Source organism: Hippoglossus hippoglossus, chromosome 5 (assembly GCF_009819705.1).
Source record: "Hippoglossus hippoglossus isolate fHipHip1 chromosome 5, fHipHip1.pri, whole genome shotgun sequence".
Taxonomy (NCBI): domain Eukaryota; kingdom Metazoa; phylum Chordata; class Actinopteri; order Pleuronectiformes; family Pleuronectidae; genus Hippoglossus; species Hippoglossus hippoglossus.
In genome coordinates, this window is record NC_047155.1 from 17,401,820 (window position 1) to 17,423,545 (window position 21,726).

The 21,726-nt window shown below is 41.0% G+C and overlaps 3 protein-coding genes across 4 annotated transcripts in view; 2 read left to right on the forward strand and 1 right to left on the reverse strand.

The window, feature by feature from the left end:
• The window catches only part of fmoda (fibromodulin a), a 59,547-nt gene extending 43,760 nt beyond the window's left edge, over positions 1 to 15,787 (reverse strand). Inside the window, exon 1 of the mRNA XM_034586572.1 lies at positions 15,666 to 15,787. The gene's annotated coding sequence lies outside the window, so the exon portion shown is untranslated. The remainder of the gene's footprint in view (positions 1 to 15,665) is intronic.
• il19l (interleukin 19 like) lies at positions 5,810 to 7,787 on the forward strand. The gene is made up of 6 exons (XM_034586575.1): positions 5,810 to 5,837; positions 6,311 to 6,478; positions 6,721 to 6,783; positions 6,948 to 7,100; positions 7,194 to 7,256; positions 7,583 to 7,787. The coding sequence occupies exons 2-6, from the start codon at positions 6,323 to 6,325 to the stop codon at positions 7,673 to 7,675; spliced, it is 528 nt and encodes a 175-aa protein (XP_034442466.1). The 5' UTR covers positions 5,810 to 5,837; positions 6,311 to 6,322; the 3' UTR covers positions 7,676 to 7,787.
• il10 (interleukin 10) lies at positions 15,776 to 17,533 on the forward strand. Of its 2 annotated transcripts, XM_034586573.1 has the most exons (5): positions 15,776 to 15,958; positions 16,131 to 16,190; positions 16,283 to 16,447; positions 17,185 to 17,247; positions 17,352 to 17,533. In XM_034586573.1, exons 1-5 carry the CDS (start codon positions 15,797 to 15,799, stop codon positions 17,460 to 17,462), a joined length of 561 nt encoding a protein of 186 aa, XP_034442464.1. In that variant the 5' UTR covers positions 15,776 to 15,796; the 3' UTR covers positions 17,463 to 17,533. The 2 variants fall into 2 exon arrangements, with proteins under 2 accessions (XP_034442464.1, XP_034442465.1); XM_034586574.1 differs by lacking the exons at positions 17,185 to 17,247; positions 17,352 to 17,533 and adding an exon at positions 16,673 to 17,156 and having other exon boundaries at positions 16,283 to 16,618.
• The last annotated feature ends 4,193 nt before the right edge of the window (positions 17,534 to 21,726 follow it).

Below are 21,726 nucleotides of genomic sequence, written 5' to 3' on the forward strand. Positions count from 1 at the left end.
ACAATCATAATAATCATGATAATCTTTGATCGGCCAATGTCGGAAATGGGGGCTAAAGCCCTAGAAATTACAACCATATTGAATTCATGTCTGATGTTGGGACCTGGTTTTTGTGAGACAACACTTCGGTATCACATGTTCAGTCAAAAGCCTGAAGCCGCATGTTCCTCCAGGACTCAAAAACCAGAGCAAGGAACTCAGTCTCCCAGGGAGCATCAACGTCACACAGAGGTGTGAAAGCCCCCCAGGGACACAGGTTTCAACTCCCATTGGTCACTCTGGACCCCATGACCTGTGAGGTCACCGGGCCAATATAAGGCCTGTTCTCCCCCTCTTCTGACACTTCTGTCCTCTTTCTACAATCCCTCCACGGAGAGAAGGCTGTCGAGCCTCTTTCCCTGCATCGCCGAGGGAAGAAGCCTGGCTTCTCCAGCTCACATCTTCTCTTTCCATCCAACTCTTCGAGAGGAGCACAAAGGTGCAGCTTCCAGCTCATCTCACCAAGGACACCTCCTCCTCGTAACCCAAGCTCTACCAACGTCCTAGCAGCGATGCGATGTCCTGCAGGAAAACTTCAACCAGCAACTGAGCTACACAGCTCAACAGAATCACCAAGGCAAGAGCCACAACCAGCCAGAAGACTTCACAGAACTTCAAACTGCACAGCAACTTCCTTTTTCCCCTTTCCACGGACGGGTAACACAACTGGGCTTAGTAATTATACTAGGCTAAGCAAGACTGTTTATTCGATTCTGTATGATGTTTATAAGTTTGATTTGTGTTGTGATATTGTGGTTACAAGTTGTTGAGAGAGTTAATGCTAGTTATGCTCTTCAGTCCATCCTTGCATACATCTAGCAACCTTCTCTAATTTGGCACACACACAGACACACGCATAACTCTTCACCTGTGAGGCAGAGTACAGTTGGCAAAAATTCATAATTATGCAACATAAATTTTTTTTTCTCTTCCATTTTTGGCTAACATAAATGGTGCTCCCCGCGTGAGGGAGAGTACAGTTGAAAAAAATTCATAATTATGCAATATTAATTTGTTTTCATTTTTGGCAAACGCCAGAAATAAGTGGAATTTTGAATTTTCAGTCAAGCCAAAGGTTTGAATTCAGTTCCACTAGTCTGCCACCGGAGTAGACATTCAACCGTATTTACAAACAAGTGCATTGTGGTCAAATTTAATTTATTCATAAATTAAATGTTTATTAATAATTCATTATTCATAACTACCACTTTAAGTCCTCATAGTGTTGCGCTAAAAGATTGCTATCGTTACTTATAATTCCAGTTGAATATTCTTTGTTGAAATTTTCAGAATTTCTTTTAACATTTGAATATCACATATTCAATGTTAACTGGTCAAGCTGTGAAATTTCCTGTAACTGTGAAGTGCTTTTGAATTAAGACATAGCGTGCCACCGGCCCTATGTAACAGAGCTTGTACCTGGCTGTTACTGCCACGCATTTCAGCCGAAGTTGGATAAGAGAACCTGAGAAAGAGCCACAGCGTGCTTCCAGCCCTGTGAATTTATAGAACCCCTAACTGTTACTGCCCTGCATATCAGTTAGTGTGATTAAAAGTTTGGTGAACTGTTTTACCCACCATAGTTTTGGTTAGGCTAGTGTACGATCAAATCCACACTACAAGGTGTCTGCCAGTGCAACACCAAAGCCAACCACACTGCTTTTTGATTTATAAACTTGTAAATCTAATCCTTCAATTTCAGACACAACAATGGAGAACCCCGGTGTAGAACAGTTTGTTTCTTCCCTAGCACAGAGCCTGACCCCTGGCTATCCTGAATTCATCAGCAAGTTGAACTTCAGTGAGTGTAATAAAGAGATAGATTCACTACTTAACGACAGGTGTGATGCACAAACAGCATCAAAGGGTCCATAGTTGAGATGCATGATTCTAAATTTCCACAGGCAAATCAACCTTGCCTGTCAGAGCAAAGCAGCCATGGAACAGGAGGTAAATGCCCTAAGAGCGCAAAATGCTCTTCTCCTCCAGGAGGTTCAAACTGCTAGTAAGAAAGCCCTGCACTATTTAGGAGACCTGCACTCAGCAGAGTCAGATCTCATTTCACACAAGGAGGAATTGTTAAAACTTAGATTAGAAGGCCCGGCCTCACATCAGTTTTTGAACCAATGTGATTCTGGTTATTCCGATTCACACTCCTCCAATAGTGTACGGTTAACTCCCTCTTCACTCCCAAGATGGGACAGAATCCCATCCGACCCGAAGTCTTTGGGAATTAAGTCACCTCCTGATCCTCCACTGACAGGAAGAGGTAACAGCTTCCTAACCTCCCATCTCTCTGATTCTGACACTGACATTGATGACATATGTAGTTTATCTTCAAGAACACATCTTGCCTCATATGCTTCTCATCCACTGATGCATGACACATTTTTCCGTGCACAACTCTCCAAAGGGGGGACTTCAACATTTCAAGATGTTTTAGCACCTCCCCCTCAACCAGAGAGACCTGTAGCAGGTGATGCACGTGCCCGGACCTCACAGTGTCCTCGCTTTGATTTGCTTGAGTTTCTAGCTAAAGATATTGAACAATTTGATCCAGACAACTGTGATAACAATATTGATAATTACTTTAGAGAACTAGATCTCAGCTTAAGTGCTGTGCCAAATGCAACAGAAAGAGAGAAGGTTAGACTTGTGTTAAAAACCAGCTCTACAGCTGTTCACAAGTTTATTCAGTCACTTCCTTCCAGTGTCCCAAGTAACTACACAGAGCTCCGTCAAGCACTAGTCGAGGAATTCTCTTCCACTGCTGACGAGATCACATCCATTGTTACAGCATCCCAAATTAAACATTCACGTCGCGAAAATCCCAAGGATTATTTTCGACGTTTGAGGCATGTTTATTTTCAGGGAAAGAACGCACCAGGCCTAGAAGAAAATCCCACCTTCAAGTCCATGTTCTTACGTAACTTACATCCATGTATACGCACACATGTTGTACTGATGAGCAAGGAAAACCTTCAATGCAGCAGATCAGGAAGATGTCACAGGTGGCTTGGGAAACTGTTGTCACTTTCAAGGCTACAGTAGGTGCAACCGAGCCCGTCAAAACAAACACCAAGGTGTCAAATTCATCCGCCGCCTCAATACGTCACCCTCAAAACAAAACGAAGGGGGGTGAAAACAGGCAGCGTAGGGACACTGAGCGTATACGCCATGTCCACCAGCTTCCCAGAGATAGGCATTCCCACAGTAGAAGCTGTAGGAAGCCATACTCTGACATTCTGGCCCAGACAACTTACCACTACTCAGAAGATGACGACAGCGTCTCTGAGTACAGTTTAAAATATGGTTATGACCGAGCACACAGTGACAGCGCCTCTGAAGTCCTCCTGGACTCTGGCTCCCCAGAGCGTTACGGCCCTGAGCCACGACACAGGTGATCCAGAGCTCGCTCCTCACGGCCATAACCAACACAGTTAACCCCTGTACTGACAGTCAGTATTAAGTTTCTTGCAGTTAATAGGAAAACTGTTTTGTTAGCAACAGCCGCAAACTTCAAAACCTAAATTCTGATTGAACTTATATACCACTGCCAACTTTGTAAATATGTTTGGATCGACTACTTTTCATTTCATGATAATGAAGTCCATACCACACATGTTAGGACATTAGCATATTATTCCAGAAACAATGATACAGTCATTTGGATTTTGAGACTTTGAAAAATTATGACAACCTTCCGCAGAAAAACCTGCTGAAGATTAAAATTGTTAAGTCTAACAGATCAGACTGAGTACTACATTGAGTAGGATCCAAGGAGTGAACAAAACTCTTGGACATTCCAAATGACCTTATCATTGTACGTGCCACTCTCTCTGCATCTTATCTTACAATTTACAATGTCTAATCTTTCTGTGTTCTCCCTAACCTAGTGAAGAGCACAGGTTATTCATATTGTACTGTCATTGTAATCTGAATTATTTGTCTAATTTGAATCTTGCTTAGCCAAACTAGATAGTATACACAAATGCCCAGATGTTACAATCCACATGAAATGAAAATTGACTTTTCCAGCTTTGGACTAAACATGTTCAAGTTCGCCCTCAGGAACCCACGTCAGGTGCGATCCTGAGAACGAAGGGGGGATGTTGGGACCTGGTTTTTGATGAGATAACACTTCGGTATCACATGTTCAGTCAAAAGCCTGAAGCCGCATGTTCCTCCAGGACTCAGTCTCCCAGGGGCCATCAAAAACCAGAGCAAGGAATATTTAATATTTTATTTTGATAACCAAATTTATTGAATGCCGAAAGGCACACCATTTTATGGTATCACGTTTAATGCATTATGGCACAACATTCATATATCTATGATATATATCTTATCTGCAACTTTAACTAATAACAACAATAATAATGATGATAACCATCATCATCAACATCTTCAGAATTATCTCAATCATAATAATCATGATAATCTTTGATCGGCCAATGTCGGAAATGGGGGCTAAAGCCCTAGAAATTACAACCATATTGAATTCATGTCTGACAATGTCAACAAAACATATTAGCTTAATCCAATGGTTCCAAACTCAACAGTCAGGATCCCTTCAACCGTGACAAACTAAGTCTAAGGAGTTGGGAGATGATTACAAAACATATAAGACAGAAGACACACAGATGTTTATTTATTATTCCTTTGAGGAAACATGAAGGTAAAATCACTATATGGTTAAACAGGTTGCAAATCATTGACTCCACATCCATCAAATAAAAATGTAGCTTTGTGTGTTTGTGTATGACATGAGCACAGATATGATAAACTACTAGATGCTGCAGCAACAGAATCAGAGACTGTGAACGATTAGAAGTATGTTTAAAAAGCTCTGTGATGACCTCTACTGGTTAGACACGGGCCTTCCTGAGATAGGAAGTGCTGCCGGCTGTTTTTAACTGACACACCGACATGTACTTTGTAGAAATAAACCTGGAAATTTTGCACTTCTCTTTTTACATATATGTTGTTACTGCTGGCGCAGCATAATACGATTCCTTGAACACGGGTTATTCCCGTTTCCTTTTCCTGCTCGTTATTCTTCAAACTGTGAGTGAATTTGTAAGCAGTCATGAAAAAATATGCTGGCCTGACAAGCAGACGAGCAGGTCTGGTTGGAGTTTCCGGTAAGGACTTGTCGAACAGAAGTGAAGTCACTTCCAGATAGAGTGCTCCTGGAGGAAAATTACAACTCCCATGTCTCACAGTGTGTAGATGGGGCTTCCAATAATGCACCTGAACAGTTATTACGCACTCAGGAGCGGACGTTAGAAGTCAAACACAAGACAAAACTGATATTGGTGCAAAACATAGAAAAAGAAGAGATCAACACCTTTCACAGGCTCATAAGCCAAATGATTTAGGACTTTGTACGAGGAAGACTCTGCTGAATAAATTAACGATTGCAGGGTAATGACGACACTCTAATGAATGACGCACTCGATAATTACACATCTCATCAGTCACAGTGGAGGTGTTTCTTTCTACGGTAACGGCAGTGCACTTCAGGGAGGAGGAACTCTTTTTCTTTTCCTTTTCCTTTGTTTTTCCGTTCAGGTGACGAGACATCAGCTGGCATTTCCTTTACCTGCAAGACACTTCCTCCTCCTGTAAACCAATTTCTGCCCATGTACGTCTGCAAGTGCATGTGTGTGTATGTGACTGTGTGAAGAGGTGCAACAACTGTCAAAATCCCCCTGGTTCCACTATAAGAGGCGACAGCATGGAGACACAGAGACACATCTTTCCCAGGACTCTTCCTCTGAGCGACAGACACACAGGTGAGTTCACAGGTGGGATGGTACCTGAGCATTGAGAGAGCCACCTGCTCGCCTCTTAGATTCTATTAACATAGTGATGAAGAGACAGTGTTTGGCCTATGCTTCAACTGTATAGTGATTTGTTACATGGATTAACTTTACTGTGCTGAAAAATCAGTTTATCATCTTTGATTTTGTTTATGTTGTTTTTAAGAAATACATTTACTGATTCCTGCTTCTTAGGTTTATGGATTTGATGGCTTGGTCTATATTGTATATTTTGTCAACCATTATGATTTGACTATTTATGGTTTTGGGACTGTCTATCAGACAAAACTGCGACTATGGTGTCACTCTAGGCTCTGGGATATTCTAATGTTATTTTTTTCCTATTCTTTATTAGAATAATTAATAATTAAACTATCCTCTCTAATCTTACACACATATAATAAAGGACTGTGAATAACATATTTCAACACTTCTTTTGCATCCAGGTAACTATAGTGATGGAGATGCTGCTCAGCTGCTCTCTCTGCCTGCTCCTCCTGCTCAGCTGTCTGAGCGAACCTGTGGAGAGCCGACGCCTTCATCTGGGCAGCTGCTCTGTCGATGTTCACACACATGAACTGCGGAAATATTACTCTGCCATACGATCAGATGTGGTGAGTTTAAGTCTCTCTCTCTCTCTCTCTCTCTCAAACACACACACACACACACTCACTCAAAGTTCCTAACTTAAAACAAACAAAGCAACAGATACAGCTGCTCCTTGCATCATTTACACACAAACACGCTAAAGCATTATTGAAACAATTCACAAGTGTTGGTGGACTCTTTCGAGAGTGGAATATTTGCAGGAACTTAAGATGACTAATGAGATCTATTATGTTTTTTATCTTCACAGTTAGCAGGAGACCATGAGATTGGAATAAAACTTCTGGATGGATCATTGATCAAAAATGTCCCGGTGAGTCTTTGGATTGTTTATGTCAGTGAGTGATGGTTATGTGTTTTCCATCCTCACCTTTGTATCACACTATTCATATTTCTAAGACACACACAGCTCAGAGCTAAATAAATAGTATTTGAGTGAGCTATATGATTACTGAACTATGTCTATGTCTTTATCAGGAGGGACAGAAGTGCTGCTTCCTGCATCTTCTGTTGCGTTTCTACGTTGAGCGAGTGTTCAGCAACTACGCGTCCTCACATCCACAGCATCAGCGCTTCTCCAGCACTCTGGCCAACGCTTTTGTCATTATCAGAAAAGATATACATAAATGTGTAAGTTACTTGTTCAATAATAAAGCCAGATTTTTTTTATCATTTTAATAAGTTGACATTAATAAGTTAATAAATGTGCTCTGCTCTATTCAGCACTGCCACTGTGAAGAAGAAACCCAGAGAACAATCGACTCCCTTCATGCTGAGTTTATCAAGGTATGTAGTGTCCGAAATAACTCACTACAGTGGACTGCAGAGGGTGCTAGAGTGCAAGCTCTACATGTATGTGTGTGTAAAGAAATTGAGTTGCTTTTCAGCAGCTGTAAATCTAAATTACATCAGTTATAATCCGAAAATGTATAATATGATATTATATGATATACATAATATCATATAATATCATATAATATCATATACTATCATATAATATCATATATAAGTTTAGGGTCCTAAGAGAACTACCATTTATTATATTTTTCATAAAGCAGATGAAATTGTTTAAACCAACTCTACTCCTTTTCTCCCCGATTCTCTCGGAGCAGCTTCAGGCAAACGAGGGAGCCCAGAAGGCCATGGGAGAGCTGGACACTGTGCTGGAGTGGCTGGAGGGACTGAGCCAGAATGCACACTCGTGATGAGACACAAACTCGTGATGAGACACAAACTTGTGATGAGAGTGAATCCCCGAGCTGCCACCGAAACTGCAACTTCACATCTGTGCCTCTATTTTGTACTTGAATTATGTGTTTCTATTTTTTGTCCGATGTTTAAGTATTAATATTTATTAAAAATCACAACGATTTTACCATATAATGTATCGGCTTCTACTGTAAAGACATATTTTTGATAATGCTTTAATTTCAACATTAATAAAAAAATCACTCTTTTATTCTGTGTCTGGTTTTCAACACAAAAAGTAATGTTCTGTGTTGCCATCTGGGGGTGAATGAAAACACAGGGTTTTGAGCCAACAGAAAAAAACTGTAGCAGTATCAGTGTCAGTATCAAACTCATTCTGTTATCATCTCTATGTGGCTCATACTACTTGCGCCACCATCTTTGCAAGTAACCTGTGACTACATATAATGGTTTTGCTTTTTGTTAGAGTAAAAAAAAGTGTTTTGCCTTTCAGGAAAACAAGTGACTAGTTGTCACGCACTCTTGTCACTTGACTTCCATGCCACTCTAAAACCACCGTCCAGGTTTAAACTCCCTCTGAGCATTTCCCAAACTGTTTGGACATGAGTGTAACAGAAAGAGAAAGAGTAGAGCGATGGGTCACTGGACCGATCACACCACGGCAGAGGGGAAGGCTGATCACCAGCCCTTCAGCTTCTGGTAGAAAGGAATGACTGGGTGTGAATGTTTGTCTCAGATTCTTGAACTCATCCCTTCACCCCTCACTCCTCATCCTGCGTATCCTTACCCACATCCCTTTATCCTACTTCTCTCATCCCTTCATCCTCTATCCTTCATCCTTAACCACATCCCTTCATCCTCCTTCCCTCATCCCTTCATCCCTAACCACATCCCTTCATCCTCCTTCCCTCATCCCCTCATCCCCCTTCCTTCAACCCTTCATCCTCATCCCTTCGTCCGAATTCCCTCATCCCTAACCTCACCCCCTCATTCCTCCTTCCCTCATCCCTACAGTCATCCCTTCAGGCTCATCCCTTCATCCTACTTCCCTACCCTCATCCCTTCATCCTCCTTCCCTCATCACTTCATCCCTACCCTCATCCTTACCCACCTCCCTATTCATCCTCTCTTCCCATCTTCCCTTCTTTTCAGTTTGGTGCACCTCTTGTAGGTTTCATAGGTATTGGTGGGGGGGGGGCCTGTAATAGGCTTGGGCAGAATGATGCCTGAGACGGAACCACTACATCTTCACCTCAGCCCCTTCAGTCAACGTCCATTCATTTCTCCTCAACATCCAATGTATCAACTTCCATTCCAACCTTGAAAGCACATATCTTTGTGCCATGGTCCTTGCTGGTGAAATGTACCCCTAGTTGCTAAAGACTTGCTGAATCTAATGGAAAACAAAATATAGCTAATCGGCTAAGAAGATGTGACTAGGTGACTCATCACACAGACACACAAACTTTCTGGATAGTGGGAGGAAGTGGAGATATGTCATCCATCTTTATACATGGTCTATAGTCTAACTAGCTGTAATGAGAGTCATCATGGAAAAACTGCTTTTTTTTTTACCATATCATAATCAACAGCATCAAAAGCATCAAAGGCATCGGACAGATCTAAAAAAAGTGCAGCACCCATGACGAGTGCTCAGCATTTTGACGCACTACTGGTGATCAATGAGAACTCAGTGTTCTTTGTCAATATATCTGAGCAGGTGTAACACGGCCAAGTTCATATTCAGCAGCAGTAGCAGCATTGTGATCAGACAGGAGGATGATACTTGTTTCATTCGTTCAAACAAATCAGGTTCTACCCCGATTCACATCTCAACATCAGCAGACCAAGAACCTAAAACAACATGTGAACAAAAATCAATGAAACTATTAGCATTGAGATTTTAAACATCAGCATTCAGATGTTTAAGATCAAAGGAAAACATGAGCTGTCGAGATGAGCAGTGGTTACATAAGTGTGGTTAACACCATCACAGGCACATCTGGGAATGGCCATATGTACGCATGTGCTTACGCACTTTCATCCAAATGCACAACAAAACAGTGTGGAAATAATGTGTTTTCAAATTGAACCGAAATGACTTCAGCTACTCAGATTGACATTACTAAGAATACACAGGTCAGACTGAACTCTGTGTGCGGAGGGAATTTTCAAGTTTCATCTCCTCCCAGAAAGATACTTGGTCAGCACAAGGCCAGGGCTACTTTAGTTTTAGTTCACAGCGACACATTCATCTACTGTTGCTGGCTCAGCTCTGCAGACATGATAAGGTTTCGGAGGAAGTCTCACATTTTTGCTTTAAGGAGGTATTTACGGTCACATTTGCATGCCATGTTTTAAGTCCACCCGTTTCCATCACACTTGTGTTAAAAGATCTACCACAGATACACACTGGTTTAAAAGAAGTTGTCAAAAAATGTAATATTCCAATCAGAGTACAGCTCACATTTGCCATGATGTGAAAACAGGGAGGAAATGATGAAATTAAATGAGCACAGTATTCATGTGAAGTCCGGAGGAGTCACAGATGTGACAAGAATGATGCTTTTTCAATCCAATGACATATGTCACAGGCACAGCATCATCTTACATGTGAGGTGGGTGGTTGGATGGTTGGGCACCCTGGTGTAATAAGATCATAGTTTCCTCTTTTCTTTATAACTTTAATGTATAAAACAATCACGAGCACACTCACAATTTGTGACTATTATTTATGATCATGTTCACAACAGTCGCTCGACACAAACAATAACAGAAACGGACGTGTGAAGAATTCAATGCAACAAAGACAACGGGGGTAAAAGCGAAAGAGAATCTTGTGGTGTATCTGTTTGTAAAGACATATGATTTCCTCTAAAGGTAACACCATGCAGACAAAAACTGCATACACACATACAGAGAAACTGTGACGCATGAGGCGGAGGAACCACAGTCAGTCGTGCAGCTTATCAGGTCCACAAGTCGATACAACCTCTCTCTTCAATTTGTAATTTAAATTCAATATGATCTGGTGCTGGTTCGGTGATTCATGCATCAAAGATGGTTGAATCAAGTGGATATGAGTCAGGTTTCAGGAGAAGTTCTGACTGCACACATTTCGGAACACTTAGTGACATCATCAGAAACCAAGTTTAGGAGGTAAAGGGGCAGGAGGAGAGATTCAAGGGTTTGCACCTAATCATCTCGAGATCAGGTGACTTCCTCTTACTGTTATTCACTGATCAACGACAAAGTGAAACCTGCAAGATAAGATGTGACTGATTCAGCTTTGGCTCCATTTCGTGGAGAAACGGAGACGGACACAGTTTCCTGGCAGAGGTGGCTGAAGAAAAAAGTTTGATCAGAAGTAGCAGTGAGAGTGCACAATGATTTTTGGTCTCCTGCAGAGCATTCACACAGAGAAAGAAATAGACAAATGAAACACACACTTCATTCTCATCTTGTTGGAAATCTACACTTTGCAAAGCTTTGGTACTATTGACTGAAATTTACAAACAACCTCCACCTTGGTAAAAAAGCCTTGTTTGATGGTTTTTGTGCAGCATTATGCAAAAACTATGAAACTTGGTGGAATGCAAATGTCCGACTGAGAACCTCCGGACTTGCTGCTGACTTCTCCGTCCAGTCCCTAAGAAAAAGCTTAATGTCAGAAGGAGCTGATGTGAGAGCACAGCAGGCGAGTGAGTGGGCGTGTTCATGATATTTCTAAACACACAAAAAGATAACAAATATATCTAGATGAAAAAGCATTACATCCATAGAAGACACTGGCGAAGATGACAAGAGAGGATTTATAAGTGACATTCTGCCTTCGCCTGCTGCACAACCCCTCACCTGAATGCTCCAGAGATGTATGTGTTGTAGCGGAGAATCTCTTGCTGAGCTGTGAATGTCTGAAAGACAAACTCAGGACAGAGTCCGGAACCACTTCTCTTCTCGGGAGCTCCTCTCGAGGTCACGTCTGAAAAACGCCTTATGAGTGTGTGCAATTGGTGTGAGTTTTTTGAATGTTGGGCTTTGGCGGAGGTACGCGCGCTACCGACTGCTATTCTGGTTTATTCACTTGTCAGCAGGTTTGTGCAAAAGATAGTGAAGGGATTTACAGAGGGAAGAGAATTCAATGTTGATGCTAATCTGATTAAAGGAGCAGATGCAGCAGTTTTTAAAACCTTTTTTTAACATTATGAAATGGGGACTTTTTCAATATTTTCCTCAATTTCTCAGGAAGTAATTTATTGAAATAAGATGTATTTGGTGTTGAGCTGTGTGAGTTTGCACAATGTGTCCCAACTCGGCCCCAAGATGCCAGGGACATGCACCCAGGTCTGATCAACCTGCGGTGGGCCTGCCTTAGGAGAGGGTGCATTGTGATCAAAAGCCCCAAAACCCCTGATGACGCTATAGTACACAACTGAAGATATGTCCCGAACATCCGCTAACATCAACTGGTGGTTGGCATTAATTAGTGCGGTAGAACGTTCAAGTGATATTCTCCATCTTGTCCTATGTTCTAAAATAATCGGACTACTTTATAATTTTTTCTATTATAAGAGCTTCACAGACCTTGTCAGAGGTGTGCACTCTACTGAGTGACATTCTAGTTTCTTTCTCTGTGATTTTGAGAACAGCTAATTCAAATTGTCATATGAGGCAACAGACTTTTCGGGAAATCAGGAAATAACTTAAATAAGCATCTCAAGATAGACTGGATTAGTAACACACACACCCACATATCATCCTGAAACCCGGTTTCTGTTAACAGCTTTCGAAAGACCTCATGAAGAGGGGGTGGCCGCTGGTTTTATCACTCAGCAGTTTCTCTGGTCACTACTGGTGCACTGGGGTTGATGAGGAGTTGTTGGAGAAGAAGAAACTCAGACTCACTTAACAAAGTCACATGTAAATACGGAGATACCAGCAGACTGAGCAGATGCAACTAAAACTGCAACCACACAAAATCATGAAATTACACAGTGAAATGCAGAGAGACGTGTAGGCTACTCTCTCTTTCTTTCTCTCTCACACACACAAACACACGAGTGACAATGTTAGTTCTTCCTTTCCAGTTAAAGTAGAGAGACCTTGAGGACAATGCAGTCTCCTAAAAACTGTCAGTGTTGTCAGAAGGAGACGGCGCAGTGTGTGTCAGGTTTTTCAGACCTGTCTTTTAGTCATTTACATAAAATATATGCACATTTTGGCTTTTTTTTTTTATGTACCTTTAAGATGAATATTAGACACTGTCTCACTTATTTGCACTTACTGTCATGTCACCTTATATATATTTAACAGTATAGTTTTCACCACGTTCATTTTCTGAATCTGAATCTATAATGTAAAGTGGAGTCTGAAAGAAAAACATCTCATTTTCAAACAAATGTACATATTGAGTTTCTGGTTTGTTTGTACAATAGGCCTGTGTTCCATCCACCTACCCATTATCTATACTGCTTGTCCTTTTGAGGGTCATGCTGGGAGCTGGAGCCAATCCCAGTCACACCGAGCAGGAGTAACAGAAGAAAACCCCCCCACACACACAAACACACACGCGCACAAAAATACCGCACTTTCCTAAATCATCATGACAACTATAACAAGTTTGCAAATGAAATGTCTTTGTTGTCACATATTAAGTTGCTAAATCCATTAACCCGCTGGCATACAAACCAACACTCATTGGCTGCTTTAATTTGCATGTGCACAGACAGTAACCTCATGTTCTGCATATTGTTGCATTTCCTTCCGCCTGAAGTAACACAGATTTTGCAATTTACGTAATTCTCTGGGGAGAAACTCAATGACTTTGTTCTTCTCTCCATCTAAAACTGTCACCATCTCCCTTCACCATTTTGTTTAGCGTGACAGTTGTCGTAGTTTATGTTGTTTGTATTTACTGTTGGAACAAGGTTTTACTGTCGAGGCCTTGTCACTTGAAAAAAGTGCTTTTTGTTTCTTGTGATTTGACTTCTTTTGACTTGTTATCATTTTTGAAAGTTCAATAATAATAATAATAATAATAATAATAACATTTACAAATTACATATAAGCTTAACTCCAATAAACAACTGTATCTGATGTAATATTCCAATTTGCTCAAGATAAACTGTCATAACTTTTGAAATTCAGCCTCAAGAAGAGATTGCTTTTTTTATGCGCCTGTTTACTACAAGCTTAGCATCATGTCTTAAGAATATATGCACCTGACTAAATGAAGCAGCGTATTACATGTCACTGTTGTCCAGGAGGGAGCAGTATAGACCTGCCAAAACTAAATACAAAGAACTGCCATTAGTTTTCAAGTGGAGGTCCCTAAATGTACAATCACTGGTAGTTCTGTTAAGGAATTATTTGAATGGCTCCCCATTAAAGAGAAGACCCTGCAGTAACAGTGCCATTCATTTACCAGCATGGAAATTCATGTTACAATGACAAATAGTTCCTTTTAGACAAAAAGTTAATAATAATTATGACCAATACAGTGCATAAGAGGGAAATAAATTAGAATGTGCATTGTATATATACACTTATTTTATTTGGGCATTTTCAATCTTTCATACGACAGGGCCCTTTCAAGAAATCATTTTGTTATTAAACCTCTGCTTGTTGGTGCATGAATTGTTCATATTGGTCTTTGTTTGTCTGGGTGGTACTGACTGTATCATGGCTTTACTTTTATTCTAATTCTGTATACAGCACATTGTGCTCTCTTCATGTGACCCACGTTTCAAAAAATGAACCCTAACCTGAACTGTGACAAATCGTGTGGAAGTTTATTTTCACATAATGTGGAGCAATAATCACTTGGGATAATTTTCCCTGCAGCAGTTTTCAAAATATCCGATGTTGCCCAACATGAAAATGTAAATTGTGCAGTAGATTGAGATGCAGTGCGGACGGAAGTGGACATTCCCTGTACACTTCCACTACTGGGGTTTATCAAAGATTATCAAACCAACATAGCTCGATGAGGTTTCACACATACACACCCTAAAAACTGATTTTCAAACATCAGCAACTATTTTCTCTCTGACGAAGATAATGGAATTTGTTAAGAGTCATGGTGAAGAGAATTAACACCATGACTCCTGTCTCCTACTCACAAATTGATGTTTCATTCAGTTGTATTACGTATGTTGAGGGAATCCACAGCGTCATCAATCTCAAACCACAGCATAATATTACTTCTCTCTGAGTGAGACGATTTCCTCTGCTATTGTGGTTGTTCAAGCTATAACATTATGTCACTTGCAAGTTTTAAATAGCCTACAAACTTTTTAATCAGAATTTCAGATACACAAGTTACAAGTCTCAGTTGTGGCAGTTTAGTGGATAAAGACAATGTGACTGTGCTGCACTGATAACACCTCCCATCCAAGAGGCTTCTACAGTCCCAACCGACAACTGGGGGTCCCAGTTACGTGACCTCTGTGGTTCATTTACATATAACCACCCACCAGTCAGCTCTTCTTGTAACCCAAGCGAGTGCCCCCCGGCCAACACACACCTGCACCACTCCAGATGATACCAACAAGGAAACACTAAGGGTAGAAGTTATTAAAAAAAAGATTGAAATTCAAATAGCAAAATGAAAAAAATAAAAGTAAACAGAATAGAAATAAATAGAAAATAAATATATAGGTAATTAAGTAATAAAATCCGAGTAAAATCAGAAAATATGATATTGTGCATTAAAAGGAAAATAATCGAAATATTGTGTGAGTGTTTCAAGTTATGATAACAGAATGATGCAATGTCAAAATTCCACTTTGTCAGGTTTTCTTTCCTTTTTCTTGCTGTACATTACCAACCTGTCTCATGGGAGGAGTAACCCATATGTATGTGATTCTGAAAAAAAAAGTACCCCACATGAAAGAAGCATGTTTAACCGTTTGTCTTCCAGTCAGTCTCCTCCCAGGTATCTTGTCTTATAAATAAAGACACTCGATCACACCAAGATGCACTTACCTCCTCGGAGCTGCACCACACCAAGAAGACCTCTTCTCAGAAGACCTCACCTCTGTCCAGCCAGCAGCATCTGCACTCCTTGTGGCCCAATTTCTTCTCTCCAGCCAGACTTTTGACGTTTGTGCAGCAGCATGGCTCCTTGGTCTCTCCTCCTGTCCCTGGTTCTCCTGTCTCTCCTCAGCTCTGCCTGGACGAGTCCCATGTGCAATAACCATTGCTGCCGTTTCGTGGAGGGCTTCCCTGTCAGACTCAGGAGGCTCAGAGAGGACTATTACCACATCAGAGACTTCTACGTGAGTAAACTCAGCATTTGCCTCTGCAGGACAGCTCCGTGCACTGCATCACCTCCCTGCGGCCACGTGGCCTGTCAGTCTGCAGGTGATGCTGTGCGCTCTGCACCTCTGGGTGTCTGCTGCTGACTCAGTCTCTCAGTTCACTCATCTCAATCTTGTTTTCTGTTTGCAGGAGGCAAACGATGACCTAGACACGGCGCTGCTGGATCAGAGCGTGGAGGAGTCTTTCAACGTAAGTTGTTAAACACACAAAGCCTTAAAAAAAAAAAAAAGCATCCTGCTCGCCTTGACAGCGTCATGTAACCAGGCTGATGTTTACTTCAGAGCCCGTTCGCGTGCCACGCCATGGACAGCATCCTGGACTTCTACCTGAGCACGGTGCTGCCCACAGCCATGGCCGGAGTGACGGAGGAAACCAAGGACCTGAAGCCTCACGTGGAGTCCATACAGCAAATCTTCGACGAGCTCAAGGAAGATGTCACCAAATGTGTGAGTACCCGACGAGTGCGGAGCGTAAAAGTTGTAATTACGCACGGATTACGCGCAGTGAAGGCTCGGTGCGCAATGTCAGCGGCGCATTTGTCCCAGGAAGCTAACACAAAATCTCTGCTGTGTAGTTGATTTCCAGTCGAGTCCCAGAAATGAAAAAGTAAAATAATGGTCCTGGAGAATCCTGATAAAACTGTTTAAAAGTTCAAAATTGTTGGACACAAGTATTCATGCGTTACCAGCCGAGCTCTGGCTGTCGCAGCCTTTCAGGAAAACATGTGATTAGTTGTCACTTAAAGCTCTTGACCTCCTGTGCCAGTGCCAAACCATTCAAACCACTTCCTCCTTTGGACTTCATCCAAAATTTGTTAAAACATCCCCCAGCAAATTATGATGCAGGCATAGAGCTGACTGTGACATAACTGGGAGGAGGTGGGTGATGGCTCACAGATCATAATCCTGCCTTTGACAGCAGCAGCGTGCATAACAGTGCATCATCCAGTTCTTTAGAAAGAGGAAGAGATGGGAAGGCTGGCTGCTCTTCAAGTGTTTCCTGCTGCAACGATTTGCTCCTCTGATGGACTGAAAGACACTAATACACAACCAAGGCCCCTTGTTTATTTACAAGAGCCACTTTATGCACTGCGTTGTTTTGGGTTAATTCAGGTCATGATCATCTACAGACTGTTGGCAATTCCTGTTGTAACATCATCTCTTTTTTATTGTTCCTCTTACAGAGACACTACTTCTCATGCAAGAAACAGTTTGACATCAAAGACTTAAACTCTACTTACACTCAGGTGAGAGTCAAGATTTCATCTTTGATTGTAAAATATGTACAGTGCATATATGTGCTTGATTGTTTTTGACATTTTATTTAACTGACTCATGTGTTTGGCCCCAGATGGAGAACAAAGGTCTATATAAGGCCATGGGCGAGCTGGAGCTGCTGTTTAACTACATTGAGAAATACCTGGCCTCGAAACGGCAGCGAAACAATGAGGTCTCCGCCTGAAGACAAGATCAAATGTGACATTGTTCAGCTCAGGAAAAAAAAAGTTGCCTATCGACTCTTGAACTCATTTCCATCCATTCCATGATTTGTTAGTGGGTATGCATGTTGACGGATATAGATTTTCTTCTGTGACTCTGCTGAACTTAAGTCTTTGTTGTTGTGAGACTCCTGTTTACTTTTTTGTCCTGGGGACAAGTACTAGTTTAGGACCATATTGTGTCTTTCACACATGAAGTTGCAGTCTTATAAAAACTGTCTTATTAAGCTGATATATTTATTGTATGTATTTTTTATTACATTTTATGTATTTAAAGCTGAATAAAAAACTTACTGATAAAGCATGTCTCCTTTGTTTTATCTTGCTGCTGCTATCCCGTGCCATTAATTAAAAGCAGGTAGAGCAGTGAAAATGTCACATCCCACAGAGCAGCAGTCTGTACATGGGGAACCCCTGGAGTGCAAACCATAGGTGCAAACTCAACAGGCTGATGCTTTAACCTCAAACGTGACCTATATACATGACTTACCAGCAGCGGCCCTGCTGTGTCTTAACTTACTGTAAGTAGCCAGCCTCGCACTCAAGGCATATGCATACGGGCCCATGCAATCGCTCAAAAGCAAAAGCAAACTGACTTTGTCATATATAAAACAGAACTCACGCAGAAGAGTAAAATAGAGCCGCCCTGCATTAGGAAGTCAAATTGACTTTCTGTGTTGCTCATATGTCACCTTCAGTAACTGAGGCCTCAGCTGCACCACAGTCCATTGATATGAGTATTTTACAAACAAAAATGGGCCAAACACGTGGTCAGTGTCTTCTAATAACATGTGAATGTGCACACATCGCTGTCAAGTCAAGCCTCCTGACTGACTGACTGATTCCTGACTCAGGTATGCACTGAAACTACTCCAAGACGATTCTTCAGTCACTTGATTAGTCAGAGTGGGACGATGTGAATAGTATCATTACAGGAATGACAGGGGCTCATGTAACAATATCATTCATCAGTGCTTTCTGATGGAGCACAGTCATGCTATTCAGACCGGTGTTGATAACACTCTATTTAAGGTTGAATTGTGTTAATCCGTGATGTGTTTGCGTCTTTAAGAGTTGCTGTAAAATTGATGACTCAGACTTCAGCACCCTATCAACAAGTGTTTACTTTCTTAGTCGCCTGTTTTCTGGTTAAGTTGATGTGTGGCTGTTATGTTATGACTGGATGCCACATTTTCAGAGCAATGGTTTTGAGACGGGGAGAAAACAAATTGGAGGGAATCATTATCGTAGAAGTATCAATAACTAAAACTGACATGGCTGATTACAGGCTCTTCCACAGTTCCAATATTTGTGTTTTGAATGATCCCAATTAAACAAAGCCTGTACAAATATTTTCAGTTTGAGAAGGAGGGATAAATCTTACTTTGTTTGATACAAAATCAAGGCCCTCTTCATCTTCATTAATATGTTCTTTGGATGTTCCTCCCCCTTCCAAAATCCATTCAATCCCCACCCAATGCCAAATTCAAATAAAACAGATCAATAACAGCCTTTCCCGCTGAATGCTCAGGCCCAGGGTGAAGAAAAATTAAAACAAAAACAAATTTCCAGAAAGAGGAAGTGTTCTCTTTTCCACTCGTCTTGACCCTTTCATTGAAAACAATAAGCTCTGACCAAAGTGGGTTTGATTTCACAACACTAATAATTTAAACAGAAGCCAGCACTCAGAGTCAGTCCACTATATCATTGTGTGTTAAGTGGGAATCTGGAAGTGAGAACATCCTGATGACCATATAAGGCCGTATTTTTGAACTAGGGCGTCACTCAGTAGAGTTTTTTTCATCAAGATCTATAAATTCCTTACTAAGAAATCAATGCAAAGGTTGAAAAATCTTGCAATCTTAAAGAAAGTTCCCTCCAGACCCTAACGTTCGTCCCTAACCCATATCAAACCCCTCCATTATGTTTTGCATATTCAGTTTGATAGTTTTCCATTTGGCCAACCTACATGTTTAATTCACTGATCCTTTTATTGATCTTTTTGATACATAGTTATGTTTCTGTTTTTATCTCTGCCTTGAAAGGTGACCTTGAGTGCTGTGAAAGGCGCCTATAAACAAAATGTATTATTATTATATGACAAAATTGCCCTAAACCAAAAACCTATATTGTTGTTTGGCACCAATTTAAATAATGAGATTTGTGGTTATAGATTGACAGGTGTGTTTTTTTGTGTGTTAATGACCTAAAAAAAACTTTTTTGTATATTTGGACAACTCTTGTGTACAATTAGCCCATTAATATCGTACCTATTAATTTCATTGGTTCCACGAATCTTGGTGGCAGAATGTGTTAAGTATCAAGGAAAATCTCAATAATGGATCCAGGAAATTATTTTTTCTTCAACATTGTGAGATTGGGCAACCTTCAACGACTTAACCATTTTCCCAGAGAATGATTCATGGATCTTGAATAAAAAAATCTGACGTTATTAGGAGACTGATATTCATGAGTGTGAGAAATTTGGTGCAGATCGAAATAAAAATCTGGATCTTGTGAATTCTGTGGTTTTATACAGGGACTGTTTGGCCTTGGCAGAGGTACGCGCTGTTCTAGTTACATATATACAGTGTGAATGTAAGTTTCCCACTGCAAGGTTTCTTAGACGACAGTAGAGAACATGTTCCTACAAGAAAAGGATGTGTTTTAACAAAATCAGCAAAGAATTGAACAGAAGAAGAAAATAAAAAATAAAAGCAACCACAGAACCACAACATATATGAAGAGCTGCACTTGACAGGAAGAAAGATCATCATTCCAGCACAGGTGACAGATAACTGCTGCTGTAGATGAAAAAATAAAAACTAGTATTTTCCAGTTGATCGTGTCTGAAGATTTCACCAGTGTTTTGAGTCTGAGCCGTGGTTTTCTCACCGAGGTAACGCATGGCATCTCACAATCACTGCTGTCTGAAGAGGATCGGCCAGCTCTGCTCTGTCTGAGAGGATGAGAGAGAGAGAGAGAGAGAGAGAGAGAGAGAGAGAGAGAGAGAGAGAGAGAAAAGAGAGAGAGTGTGTGTGTGTGTGTGTGTGAATCAGAATGGGGCATCACTTCAGAGAACCCTGCACTGTGTTACCAACCCAGCTGAGAAGCGGTGTAACAATGATGACATAACACAATTAGTTTCCAACGTTGTTTTCATATTTGTAAAGAATGATAATGGAAAGTTTCTGATGATGTCAAACCGATAAACTGAGTTTTACACCATGTGATCTATTTACTTTTTCTTACAATAAAGTAAGACATCTGTGTGCAGGCCCTCCCTCCTGTTATGTGCTGGTTTGGCATCCTGAGGGTTGCTGTAGGCAGGGAGGTCGAGGTATGACCTCCACAGCACTTCGCTGAGGGGCTCTCCAGGGGCCCCACCTTTCCCCTGTCTCGCAGACAGACTGGCACGGCTGAGAGAGATGACTGTAAGTTTCAACATATTCAAAGCTGGCAGCCGAGAGACGACGTCTGACCCACACCTGGATAGGAATCAGCTTGTGCACTGGTGGGAAACTGCTCTCAACACACCAGAGTTGGCAAATGTCTGTGTTGAGTCAATGCCACCGCACTCGCCCTGCTACGCAAATGCGTATATTCCAGGACTCAGTCATGCTAGAAGGGACAATACACGTTTGTCACGAGTTGAGTCTGTGCACCTCGTGTCAAAAGCCACAGATCCCGAGCTGCCCCGACAAGCCGAGTCATAGCTGGAGATGTGACTGAGCAGAAAAATGCTCTAAATGTGGAGCCATGGGCAAACATGCTCAAGTATTTACATTTTATATTGATGTCCTTATCAATCCATGGTGGAGAGGTAATCAAGATATTGGATTAAAGGACAAAATCAACAGAAAATTAAGAGCAGGTGAAATGTAAAATATCATATGACTCTTTCATTTGAATAGTAGGTGTGTATATGAGACAGCACAGACACAAAACAGCCTGGTAACTTCAACATATTTTTAAATTTGGATATAGAGACATTTGAACTGAAGAGATATAAACAGTAACTCGTGTCACAGTATTACAAGTCATATTCAACAAATAATTAAGTATAAATCATTTATTAACCCCATATGAATCTAATAATGTATCAATCATGTATTTTTTTTTATAGAAAAATGTAATCAAGGACGCAACCATAAAAAAACCTCGGCAGAGTAGGTTGCGTTTTCATCTCTGTTCATTTCTTTTCATTGTAAGAAAGATTACGCTAAA

Excerpts from the sequence above, each read along its gene's own strand:
- il10 (XM_034586573.1), top strand. The coding sequence starts at position 15,797 with ATGGCTCCTTGGTCTCTCCTCCTGTCCCTGGTTCTCCTGTCTCTCCTC. Across the intron at positions 16,191-16,282 it reads GCGTGGAGGAGTCTTTCAAC|AGCCCGTTCGCGTGCCACGC; the intron begins GTAAGTTGTTAA and ends TGTTTACTTCAG. Across the intron at positions 17,248-17,351 it reads TAAACTCTACTTACACTCAG|ATGGAGAACAAAGGTCTATA; the intron begins GTGAGAGTCAAG and ends GTTTGGCCCCAG.
- il19l (XM_034586575.1), top strand. The coding sequence starts at position 6,323 with ATGGAGATGCTGCTCAGCTGCTCTCTCTGCCTGCTCCTCCTGCTCAGC. Across the intron at positions 6,479-6,720 it reads CTGCCATACGATCAGATGTG|TTAGCAGGAGACCATGAGAT; the intron begins GTGAGTTTAAGT and ends TTATCTTCACAG. Across the intron at positions 6,784-6,947 it reads CATTGATCAAAAATGTCCCG|GAGGGACAGAAGTGCTGCTT; the intron begins GTGAGTCTTTGG and ends TGTCTTTATCAG.